The 12,173-nt window shown below is 54.8% G+C and overlaps 5 protein-coding genes across 5 annotated transcripts; 2 read left to right on the top strand and 3 right to left on the bottom strand.

Moving 5' to 3' along the window:
* Positions 1 to 558: 558 nt before the first annotated feature.
* Positions 559 to 2,076, bottom strand: Z517_08761 (uncharacterized protein; the record flags this gene model as incomplete). Its single annotated transcript, XM_013427276.1, has 1 exon — positions 559 to 2,076. The coding sequence occupies one exon, from the start codon at positions 2,074 to 2,076 to the stop codon at positions 559 to 561; it is 1,518 nt and encodes a 505-aa protein (XP_013282730.1).
* Positions 2,077 to 2,908: 832 nt separating this feature from the next.
* On the bottom strand, positions 2,909 to 4,120 carry Z517_08760 (uncharacterized protein; the record flags this gene model as incomplete). The annotated part of the gene is made up of 5 exons (XM_013427275.1): positions 2,909 to 3,667; positions 3,735 to 3,779; positions 3,837 to 3,846; positions 3,900 to 3,908; positions 3,975 to 4,120. 5 exons carry the CDS (start codon positions 4,118 to 4,120, stop codon positions 2,909 to 2,911), a joined length of 969 nt encoding a protein of 322 aa, XP_013282729.1.
* A 1,320-nt stretch (positions 4,121 to 5,440) lies between these two features.
* Positions 5,441 to 6,989, top strand: Z517_08759 (uncharacterized protein; the record flags this gene model as incomplete). The annotated part of the gene is made up of 4 exons (XM_013427274.1): positions 5,441 to 5,847; positions 5,897 to 6,159; positions 6,226 to 6,741; positions 6,820 to 6,989. 4 exons carry the CDS (start codon positions 5,441 to 5,443, stop codon positions 6,987 to 6,989), a joined length of 1,356 nt encoding a protein of 451 aa, XP_013282728.1.
* A 586-nt stretch (positions 6,990 to 7,575) lies between these two features.
* Positions 7,576 to 9,504, top strand: Z517_08758 (uncharacterized protein; the record flags this gene model as incomplete). The annotated part of the gene is made up of 7 exons (XM_013427273.1): positions 7,576 to 7,976; positions 8,041 to 8,273; positions 8,328 to 8,356; positions 8,423 to 8,671; positions 8,749 to 9,024; positions 9,079 to 9,203; positions 9,312 to 9,504. 7 exons carry the CDS (start codon positions 7,576 to 7,578, stop codon positions 9,502 to 9,504), a joined length of 1,506 nt encoding a protein of 501 aa, XP_013282727.1.
* Positions 9,505 to 10,282: 778 nt separating this feature from the next.
* Positions 10,283 to 11,392, bottom strand: Z517_08757 (uncharacterized protein; the record flags this gene model as incomplete). Its single annotated transcript, XM_013427272.1, has 1 exon — positions 10,283 to 11,392. One exon carries the CDS (start codon positions 11,390 to 11,392, stop codon positions 10,283 to 10,285), a length of 1,110 nt encoding a protein of 369 aa, XP_013282726.1.
* Between the last annotated feature and the right edge of the window lie 781 nt (positions 11,393 to 12,173).

Below are 12,173 nucleotides of genomic sequence, written 5' to 3'. Positions count from 1 at the left end.
ACCTATTTACCTACCTCCGTAGTATCGTACGAAGGTGATCCTCGTAGACCTTCTCGCGATCCACATTGGCGGAAGTGATTTCTTTCGAAATCCACCAAAGGGAAGAGTCTTAGACAGGGGAATAGACAAGAAATGCATGGACTGAAATTACAAGAGGGATAGTTTTTTTTTCCATCCCGTTGGGTCTTCACACTCAGAGAACCCAGAGGAGGAATTGTATGTATGTATGTATGTATGTATGTATGTATGTATGTATGTATGTATGTATGTATGTATGTATGTATGTATGTATGTATGTATGTATGTATGACTATAGGACTATATGACTATATGATTCACCAAAGAGTAGCCTGGGTATGAATATGTGTCCGGAACATTTACCAAAAGGCGGGAGTCAGTCAGCACAGTTCATTCGATGTTTTCTTTTTCTGCTAGGTCTTTTTTCCTGGCGCCGTAGTACCACTATCAACACCAGGTCTAGCACCAGCACCAGCAAGATCTATATATAAGCAAGCTAGCGGCCACGGCCACGGCCAGCCGAGTTAGACGATTACACGATTAGACGTCGATAGGACATCTGACGGGCTCCTCCAGCAGGCTCGCGAGGTCTCTGACGTCGGAAATCTTTTCTAGCGAGAGAACACACTTCTCGATGGCGGCGCGTCTGCTGTCGTCGAGGATGTCGGCCGTCAACTCGCGCCACTTGTGCACAATGTCGTCGTTGCTGACGGGCGGCATGATGCCCCGGGGCGCCTCGACGGAGCCCTGCACCTCGGTGCCGTCGGCGAACTTGACCGTCATGACGGTGCGCCAGCGCGACGTCTTGGTCGCGTCAAAGGCCGGATTGTGCGTCGGCGTCGTCTTGCTCATCAGCTCGCGCAGCAGCGGCCGGTTGAGCCGCGATGCGCCAAACTGCACCATCGACACCTGGCGGTCGACGAGCTGCGCGGCCGCTGCGTACTGGATCGACATCTGGGCCGCGACGCTGGACAGCGGCTGCGTCGGGTCCGCGATCCACCCGCCGTGTTCGAACGCCGGGCGGGCGTGCTGCGTCACGATACTCACGATGTTGGCTAGGTTTTCTGGAGCGAAGAGCTCGGGGTGCGCGCGCTGTAGGCCCGCCACGGTGTCGATCGTCCCGTGCAAGCCGGCCATGGCGGCGTGTAATTTCACGCGGATCCCTTCGAGTTCCCAGCGCGAGCCGAGCCCGCTGATGAGCTCCTGAGGTAGAGATTTCGGCTCGAAGCTCGCACCTTGGCTGAAACAGCTCAGGAAGCCGCCGTAGGGGACCTCGAAGACTTCCTGGATCCCCGTGTAGTTCTGCTTGGCCATGAACGCTGCGAACAAGCCGTTGCGCGCGGCGAAGCCGTGTTGCATTCGTTTGGCCATCGACCCAAACTGCGCGGACATGAGACCTCCCGTTTGGGTGCACGCCGTGCCTAGTGCCCACTCCGTCTGTGCTCCTGACAGTCGAAGTAGTGAGGCAACGGCAGCCGCTGTCGCTGAAGGGCCTTGGAGGGCGCCACTATGCCAGCCCCGGCTGAGTAAGTCGGCACCGTGTAGTGCCAGTCCAACCCGTGGTCCCACCTCACAGCCGACGATGTACGCGAGCAGAAAATCGGCACCTGATGATGGCGACGTCTCAGCAGAGCTCGAGGGTGCCGCTTCTACCGAAGCCAGCAAAGCCGGTATTAACAAGGCATTCGAGTGTAGAGGCGCGGTGGAGTGGTAGTCGTCCAGCTCAAACCCCTGGATAAATGTACTGTTCAAGATGGTCGCAGCCACTGGGGGCAACTTCTTGTCCTTCCCCCATCCGATAAGTGTGCATTGGCCGACGCCCTCGGGTTCCATGGTACATACGCCCCTGACGGCGGTCTCAGACCAGGGGAGGTGCGCGGCCACGAGTGCGCAGGCAACGCCGTCCAGGATCAGATATTTGGCACGCTCGATGACATGGTCAGGGATATCAGACAGTTTGGTGCTCGTGATCCAGGTGCACAACTGACCCGTGATACCATCGGGCTTACTGGGTGCAGTGGCGTCGATGGCTGAGGAGATTCCAGTAGGAGGAGACATATTTCCTAGTAACTTGGAGACGAGTCTGACGATGGTCAACCTTCTCAGAAAGGCTCACCTTGGCTGGAATTTGAATGCCTTTCCCTAGACTTTTCTGTAGATAACAAGCAGAGAGTTGGGAAAAACGAACCACATGGATATATCGCGTCCGAAATCATTTGAAACTTTCGGAGTGATGACCACCTGTCTATTCGCACAAGCAATATGCACTCCGGGCCGTCTGAGCAGTCAAGGTTCTGTCAGACTCTTGCTCAATGCCCCAAGAACCGGATGCCTCAGACATAGCAGATCCAGCCTCCGAGCTTGGTAATGGTCTGATCGACAGTCCCTTGGCTATTCAGGACTTGTAGTGGAGGAGAAGGAGGTGAGGAGGTGAGCGTTAGCTTGGACGAGGTTAATGGCAGCCATGTGATTGGTCCAGTCGACATCGGCGCCGATTGCGGCCCGGATAAAGCTTGTCTGTTGATTGGTCGCCGACGCCGATGCTCGGACTTATCCAAGTGCGATCGGACATTTCTGCATCAGATGTCGACAGGGATATCATGCCATTCGATTGTGACACTGATGGAGGACTCGAGAATGTGTCCCAGCCGCTCCTCGATTATACGCTGGAGATGTCTACAATGTAGCAGTTGAGGAGGAAGATGGTGAATCCAGTCCTCATAGATGGTCAGAGTGTATGGCAGACTTAATACGACAAACATCTTTCTTGGAAAGCTCCTCACATGATATATCATCACTCCGTCTGCCAGTATCTTCCTCTCCAATTTCACCAGGAGCATGATTGTGAAAGCTATCATGGTGTTGCCGTTGTCCAGCGAAGTAAACATCACTACGGTGTCCATTGCTTGATCCACGTATTCATAATCTCGGCTGTCTCCTCTGGAGCTTCCTCGGGCAGAAAATGTCCCACTCCGTCTCCGATGGCTTTGGTTTCCAGCTTGGTCCCCTCTGCGCACCAGTCTCTCCATATCGGTTCGACGTCGTAAGTGGCTCCGATATAAGCCTCTGAGTACACCACCAGCGTCGGGATCCTGATTTTGTTCCCTGCCTTTTGATCTTCCCGCTGGAGGTCGTCATCTTCAAAGGCACCAGCACGGTAGTCCTCACAAGTAGCTCTGATGACAGATTCTTTGTCAAAATGACTGCAGTAGACTGCGAGGGCTGGGGGATCTAGGACTCTCGCTCTCCTCTGTTCGTTGCGGCCTGCCCACCGACGGATCAGCTCCGAGCACCAGGAGCCTCCGCCGTGGCTACCGATGAGCTTGGTGGCGATCTCCACGTTTGCGAGGAGCGCCCAGTGGAATCTGGAGGCGGCACTTTTGGCGCTGGTGAAGGTGTCCCACTGGACTGCCGTGGGGACGATGTCGAGGAGGATCACCGAGACAATCTCGAATGAGGAGATATCTCCAGCATCGACGGCGAGACGATGGCAGACCCGTGCGCCTCGATCATGTCCTGCGATGATGATCTTCGGGCGCTCATCTGCCTGACTCGGGAGGCTCTTTTTCAGAGCTTCCAGAACCGTAGTGCCGACCGTCCTTTTATCCTGCTGCAAGCCAATGGCGGCGCTGTCGCCATAGCCGGGAAGCTATAGGGGAAGACAGTCGTCGAGGTCAGTAGACGCTTTCTTTCACAAAGTCTGGACGTCGACATACATCTGGGACGAAAAGGGGTAGGTTGGATGGCAGCAGAGGTATCAACTAGAGCCCAGTCATCAGTATGTTTGTGCACGCTGAGTGGACAGGGCCGGGCTGTACCCATCGAAACCTGTATGCCAACAGACGTTAGTCGTAGTCTTGAGACGGGAGTGGCGTACAGACAAATAACTCCTGTGACCGTCAGCACTCTAGAAACCAGCACGGCGAGATTGGACCGAGTTTGGCCCGATGACTCACGACTGCGGATAGCCATGCAGCAGGACCAAGATTGTATCACCCGGTGAAACATTGCTCAAGCCCCTCGCGTGGAAGTTGATTGAGGCTCCATTCGAAGTTGTAACTTTGCTCGGACGTTGGTAGAAATCCTGTACCGCGTCCGACATTCTGGTTTAGGAACAGCAGCAACTCGCAGTTTCCGGTACACACGCGTGATCTGAGGTTGACTGGATGTTGTCGTCTTCTCTTCTTGGCTTATCTCAAACCCGGACTCTGGACTCTCTATTATTGGTGAGCCGAAGGTCGCAGTGGCGAGTCGGGATGGCCGAGTTTCGGAAGACGTTGGTTTGGGTTTTGGGGCGTTGCTTGTTTTATGTCGCTTGATTGATATGCTCTCTTGTACGAGGGACTCTTGTATGTAAATTTCCAATTTGGAGGGCCACGAGGGCGCAGGCAGCGCAGGCAAGGCAGGGCAGTGGTGGAACGTGCGGGGACTCAAGGGCCGGTGCGGGGACGCGGGGTTAGAAGATCCGAATGCGCATGAATGTCTTGATTCTCCAGACCTCGTACACCGTATTCCATGCCTTGCCACTGCTTGTGTCCTTTATACACCCAACTCCCGACGTCGGAGATGTGTAGACCCTATCATCGGTACTGCCACTGGTCCAAACAGCGCTTGGCATCACGCGAGTGAACTTCACGTCGACCACATTCCTCGATCCTGGTGACCGCGCCAGTGTTGCAATCGTTACACTCCAATCTCCAATGCATCTCACGCACTGTACTGTAAGGTCTAGCCATGGCCTGTACCGAATGTCGGCAACAGAAGGTATGTTGTGTCCCTGTCCTCCCTCAGGGGCTTTGCGCCATCTGGCTCTTCCTGACACGGGCATACATAGATCCGGTGTGACCGGCTTGATACTTTCCCAGAGCCGTGCTCCCGCTGTCGTCGGGTTGGTGTCCAATGTGTCTATTCCAAGGAATTCAGGCGACAACGACGTCCTACGTCAGTCTCCCCCGCTTACCATTTTCAAGCTGTGTAGACTGATATTGAGACACAGGAAGACAGAGCTGCAGAACCAGCTGGACACTTTGCGCAAGCAGTTGTATCTGTCCTCCAGCAATAGCTCTCCCTCGGCCCAAGGTCATGAAGTGACTGTCCCTCCGGTCGTCAGTCCCACCCCTCCAGCTGCTACACCACAAATATACCTTGCGCCGATCCAAGGACAGGAGTCAACCAGCATCATCGCTCCAACACCTCCATCGACATCGCTCCCGCCTCCCCTCCACCATGAGCCTGCCAGAAATCTGCCTGCAGTTTCCACCCGGAGCTCCCAGACAGTACCTCGGAGCCTTGATGAACTTCAAATCACGGCACGGGACATCGATAACTGCTTCGCCATGTAAGCCTAGAGAGCCTTGTGAGTATGGTATATCAAGACTGAGCTTGTGGCAGATTCAAACATCATTGCATGGCTTACGTGCCCATGGTCGAGACCCTCTTGACTCCCAATGAATGCCATCAACAATCGCCCCTCCTATTCTGGACAATCATCGCGGTTGGGTCTCGAAAATACAGCGAGAATCCAACGCTGATCATCCTGCTTGGTCCCAAAGTCTCCAAGTTGGCCAAGCTGGCCTTGTTCGCACAGGAACCTGTGCTTCTGACCATACAGGCGTTCCTGCTGTTGTGCTCCTGGCCAATGCCCTTTGAAGCATTGAGCAACGATATTACCCCAGTCCTCGCTGGAGCGGTGTTGCAACTGGCAACCACCATCGGTCTGCACGTCTCGGGCGTGGGACAAGAGTTTGCACGCACCAAAGTGAATCAGGATCTCACCTACCGCATGGCACGTGGCAGACTGTGGGCTGCATGTGTAGTTGTCTCGCAAAGGTTGGTTTCCACCCATCCGCGAAAAAGTGTTACGGCTCTGAGTTTGGAGCAGGGTAATTACAGTCAATGGGACACCTCCCTTGGTGATTCCCGACACGTATGGCGACGACTCTCAGGAGTTGAGTACCTTTATGACGCCGAGTTTCCAGTTTCAGAAGAAGGTTAGCGAATATCTCAGCATGACCATTCTATACATCCAGAATCACGCGCTGTACAGGCCTGCAGATGAGTTGGATCTTGCGCTTAGTCCCATCATTCACTCGGCTACCGATCGACTGGTCCAACTAGAATCAGACGCGCCGGAGCGCATAGGTGCGTCAATATCAATGCATCCCATCTGTGCTTCTCTCGCCTTCTGTCGTAGGCTGACCCGAGAAGATCGGTTTCATGCCATGTCTGCACGGCTTCATCTCCTAAGTTTCCACTTATTCAAACACCGATCCGCGATTGAAGACTCAACTCTATTGGTAATGTACGAGCTTGCTTGCAGGACGATCGAGCTCGCTATGGAGCTAGATTCAGAGCTCAGCATGGCCGAATACGGCCCCATGTATATCACAAAGTTCCTGCACAGCGCAGTGATCACTATTCTCCGCGTGGGGAGAGCTGCGGTCGCTCAACAGCTGGATCTGGAGCGCGGGCAACGGAACTATTTTGCTGTGATCAATTACCACAAGAGACACGCCGTACGCCCAGACGACGCCTTTGCTCGGTTCAGTATCATTCTCACCCAGTTGTGGACCAGCAGAAAGGTCTTTCAGTACTCGAACGGCCTTGTGGACAGCCTTAGGGTCAGAAGTAAAGCCCGACTTGGGATGAGCATGGTTTACGACTGTTTCTGGTGGTGGCGGCAGGAATTTGGCGGCCAGAGCAATGTATATGGAGACCACCATGGTATGAATGCCCCCTCCCCCCTTTCTACACTTGCTTCCCCGGCAAAACCTCGATCAAGCTGTCTGACTGGTTCTATAGGGGATGAAAACAGCAACCATATCCTCGATGACTTTGCGCCTAGCTTGGACAGCGACCAACTAGACCTGGTCGACTTGAACCTGACTCCGATTCCAGACCTACAGTGGCCCGTATTCGACAAGTTCTTTACCGAAAATTGGCCGAGTCTAGATCTAGATATGAGCATATAATTAGAAGACCAGTGCCAATGTTAGATTTCCATTTTCAGAGTTTTAGGCTCAAAATCCACACTATGTCTCTACAGGCCTCCGAGGTATACTTGGCCGGCTGCGCATGTAGACATTAACAACATTGTGTGCAAGGTCCGGGGTGTGAGAACCCGCGATTCTGGCCACAAGCTAGAATAGAGAGTACTTTGGCTGGATCATATGCCAGGCTAGTCGTCGGGGGTATTGAGGGTTTTCACCACCAGGAATTCCGCCGCACGGTACATAGACACGTCGCTAACCATGCTAGCCACAGCACCGGTCTGTTGCTACCTGTAGAGATATGGAGATTGATTCCCACAGACGTCGGCTGAAGCGGCCATCGCTTGGTCCGCAAACACGGCAGACGGGCGTGCATTGAGATATCATCAAAAGGGCATTGATCGCCCTCGTTCCGTCTTAACGAGACGCCCTCCCCCTCCTCCCCTGCAACATTCCTGCGTCTCACCTGTCCCCCCTCTCACTTTTGTCACCCAGGAACTTCCCATCTATTCGACGACTGCGATAGACGAGACGCATCCTTACACCTCGATTGAACAGGCTCCATCAAATGGATACCACTACCACCACACATGGAGGGGACAAGCCACATGGCGACACGCCCGTGGCCGTCCACGAAGAGGACCTCCAGGTGTCCATCAAGTCACTGGAATTGCTTGAGGAACCGGATCCAGAGATCGACGGGCGTATAAGGCACAAGTTCGACCGACACATCCTGCCGTGGCTGTTCGCCATCTGGCTCTTCTCGTTCCTCGACCGCAGCAGCATCGGCAACGCCAACATCGCCGGCATCTCGCAGGATCTCAAACTCGTGGGCACCCAGTACAATCTGGCCCTCATGCTCTTCTACATCCCCTACATCTTGGTCGACATACCGTCAAACTGGATCGTCAAGTACTGTCGCGCGGGCTTCTATCTGCCAGCCCTCATCACCGGCTGGGGTCTTGTCTGGTGAGTTCCGGGAGGGGAGGTCTGTTCTCGTTCAAACAATTTTGACTGACACAACTTCTCGAAGCACCTTTACGGGTTTCACGAAGAGCTTGGGGGGTCTCATCGCCGGGCGCCTTCTCCTCGGCTTCTTTGAAGGGGGTCTCGTTCCGGGCATCCTCATCTACCTTGCCATGTTCTATCGCCGGAGTGAGATGGCTTACAGGATTGGACTCTTCTACTGTGCCGCTCCGTTGAGCAGTGCATTTGGTGGCCTACTCGCCTCCGGCCTTGCGAAGATTGAGGTCGGATCTTACCAGAGTGAGACGCGATACCCCTTATCGAACCAGTACCATGCACTGACCCATCTTCCAGAGTGGCCTTGGATCTTCTTTGTCGAAGGTGTAAGTGCGAAAGGGGATGCTCTCAACAACAACAACTCTCCAGCTAACCTTGAATCCCATGAATAGTCCGCTACGGTCCTCGTTGGAATCACAGCGGCGATGTTTCTGCCAGACAGCATCACGCACGCCAAATTCCTGACGCCAGAGGAGCGGGTCGTCGCGCACAGGCGAGTCTATGGTGATGCGCGGGCGGCGAATGGAATGGCCACAGTCGAGCAAGAGAAGTTTTCATGGCATTGGGTGCGCATAGCGCTCTTTTGCCCGCTGCCGTGGCTCACTTCTGTCGCCTACATGATGATCATTGTGCCTCTTTATGTGCGTTTCTCCCCTCCTCAGTCATCTTTGGTAAAAGTTATGGGGACATGCTGGGACTGACCATCGTTTGAAAAAAGGCCTATGCGCTCTTCCTCCCCACCATCGTCCACTCTCTCGGATACACCTCGACGATCGCACAGCTGCTGACCGCTCCGCCGAACGTGCTGGGCTTCTTCAGCGTCCTGCTCGTCACCCGTCTCTCGGATAAAGCCGGGATGAGAGCGCCGTTCATGGTCGCGGGCGGCATCCTCGTCGCGACGGGCTACTCGATGCTTCTAGGGTCGGATCTCCCTGGCGTCAAATACGGAGCGACCTTTGTCATTGCGATCGGGCTATACCCAGCATCGCCTTTGGTGAGACCACAATCCGTTTGTGGGATGTTTCTTTGAACTGACACTGTTTCGCAGTGCCTCGCATGGCTGAGCAACAACGCCGCGCCGCACTACGTTCGCGCCACGTCGAGCGGGTTGCAACTCGGCGTTGGCAACTGCGCGGCCTTTATCGCGACATATTCGTATCTTGCCAAGGACGCGTACGTTTCTTCCTCCCCCCCCCCCCCCCCTTCTCTCTCTCTCTCACACGCACAAAAAATATCTCTCGTGTGGTTCGGGATCCAAAGCTGACAGCGTCACAAAAAAAGTCCCGAATACACCATGGGCCACAGCATCAACATCGGCGCCGCCATCCTGTTCTGCATCATGACCACCTCGACGATGCTGTACTGTCGCTGGGAGAACAGGCAGAGAGAACAAGGCGCCCGCGACTGGCGCCTGACCCAGCAGGATCCCACGCGCCTCGGCCATTTGCATCCCGATTTTCGGTATACCTTGTGACCGTTTTTGCGCGGGCGATACATGGCAAGAGGAAAAAGTCGTCTTTTGAGGGCCTGAGATGGCAAGTGTCGCAAGCATAGCAGCATGCGAATGTGGCGGGGAGGGGTCACGGTGATAGATAGATAGACAAAAGACAGCGTGCCATCACGGTGTTGAGGGTGTTGTGACGTCTCGTTCAATGGCCGGGCCCTTGTTGTGGCCTGCCTCTCTACGGAAGCTTTCGGCCCCCTGTGACCCGATCGACTTGGATATGTAGACGGACGAATCACATTATACACACCCTCAAATCCTCACAAGATCTCAACACCATAGATACACAGATATTCCCACGCGAACCCACACGAACCCATTTCGCCGTCCTTGACAGACGAAGTGTTCAACCCAGGTCCAACAAAACCCTGGCACTCTCCCTCGAGGGCATATATCCAGGGGAACCTTGCCACGACAGTGCCACACGAAGAACAACACGACTTTGATCCACGGCCCTCACGACAAGGGCCACTTAAGCCCAAACAGGAATGAATTGGTTGCGAGCTAGGGGTGGTAACAAAGAATGAAAAACTCGTGTGCATTTGAAATTCTGTCAGGATGGAAAAAAAAAATTACATGCGGAATTCATACGAATGATTAGCGTTGACGGGTTGTGGAATTCTTCTCCAGCATTATTGTCCTCTTCTTTCTTCTCCTCCTCCTCCTCCTCCTCCTACTCATCTGCCCTTCTTCTGAGTAAAGAGAAGGAGAGAAAGAATCCCCCTGTGTTTTGAGGATTACCCCTCTTTCAGTTGTAATGCTTCAATTTAATCCCCGCGATAGTCTCCTCTTGAATACCCTGGCCCTTGCCCTTGAAGACCTCGGTCTGCCCGTACGCGCTGATGCGAGCAGACCTATACAGCTTGGACGTCGGCTCCGTGCCCGGCTCGAACTTTCTCTGCACGCCGGCGTCGCGGAGCACGCTCGACTCGTCCAGGAGGGTGTTGATCTTGACGTCGTCGTTGGGGACGACAAAGTAAAACAGACCGCAACGGTCCTGGTTGCGCTGGTCGGCGGGCGGTTGGCACACGCGGTGGATGGTGGCCTTGTAGTAACCGCCGGTCCACCACTCCATCATCTCGCCGGCGTTGACGATGATGGCGCCCGGCACGTACGGCACCCAGCGCCACTTGCCCGTGAAGTGGTCCATGAGCTGCAGCGACGCCATGGGCTGGCTGAACAGCATGGTGAGCGAGCCAAAGTCGCAGTGGCCCTTGAGCCACACGCCGCCCGTCTTCTGCATGTCCTCGGCCTTGTGTGCGTGGAAGTACATCATGTACCGGTACCAGGAGTCGTCGTGCACCTCGTACCGGTGGAGATTGACGAAGAAGTCCTCGGGCAGGTCGAGCGACATGGCGAACAGCGTCAGCAGCCGGACCAGGATCTCCTTGTGGATAAAGTCGTTCAGCTCTTGGACCTCGTCGATGAAGGGCACGAACGTGGACGGGTGTTCGCGCAGCGTCAGGTCGCGGTTCCAGTTGTACTGCTCAATCTGGTCCCTGACCCCTTGGTCAATCTGCCAGTAGTTACGGGGCTTGAACCCCTGGTAGCTACCCTCTTGCTTCATCCGGCCTTGCAGGCGTTGCTTCTCCTCGACTGGCGTCTTGGTGAGCACATGGTACCCGATGTCGACTTGACGGTCAATCTGCTCGATCGAGATGCCGTGGTTGACCACCACGAAAAAGCCCTGGGTCCGCATGGCGTGGTTCAGCTCACTGGCGAGCTTCTTGCGCGCGTCCGGGCCATTGTCGAACGTGGAGAGGTCCAACGTGACCAGCTCGGCGTACTCCAGGGGCTCGGACGTCGGCTTCACGGGGACAAAGTGTTCGAGGTCGGGCTTGGTGACGGTGGACGGCATGTTTGCGAGCGTGCTGTACTAGCTAGTGGCTTAGCGGGTATCGTAGTCAATTGGTCAACACGAGGTGAGAACTGATCCAGGACTTTTGTTTTTATTTCTTGCGACGCTTGTCTCTTTCAGAGATGCTATTCGTCTGGACATATCCCCCATGGCGCTCTCTGGCCTACCTACCTACCTCTTTATGTTTGTTCGAACCCCGTCTTCACGACATGGTGCCCACTCCGTCCACCGCACCAAAGTGTGGGGTTAGACTTTGCGGTCCTCGGAAAATGCGAGATCGGCCAGGCCGCAACACGGCTCCAAGACTTTGCGACTGTGCAACGGACCGACCGATAGTAAGGGTCTGGGGGAATCCCTTGCGCGATTTGTACTTTTGCTCATCCCCCGGTCGGTTCAGGACAACGTTGATTTGCGGCGTTTGAGACGGCAAATCTGTAAGGGGTTCTGGGGCAGGTTCCGACCATCGCCTCGCAGATACGGACGATGCAACAGGGGCTTTGAGGCCTGTCAAACGTTCTTGGCAGCATTTGTGCCATTTATAGTCGCAGCTGGCAGTCAGGCAGAGTAAGTGAACTCCCGTGGTCACTATGTGAGGCATCGACTTCCACCCCCGATGAGAAGGCGAGAGATATGGCAAGGGCAAGTCAAATCTGCAAACTCACAAGACGTCGAAAACGTTAGCCACCAAGGCGAAGAACGCGCTCGCATTTGCTGCAGTCTCTGCAGCAGAGATATTCTGCTCACGGCCCGCCAGATCAAGCTGAGCAGGATGCTCACAGCC

The sequence above is a fragment of the Fonsecaea pedrosoi genome (assembly GCF_000835455.1).
Source record: "Fonsecaea pedrosoi CBS 271.37 unplaced genomic scaffold supercont1.5, whole genome shotgun sequence".
Classification (NCBI taxonomy): domain Eukaryota; kingdom Fungi; phylum Ascomycota; class Eurotiomycetes; order Chaetothyriales; family Herpotrichiellaceae; genus Fonsecaea; species Fonsecaea pedrosoi.
Note: the sequence above shows the minus strand (reverse complement) of the source record. Positions and strands in the feature narration are given on the sequence as shown.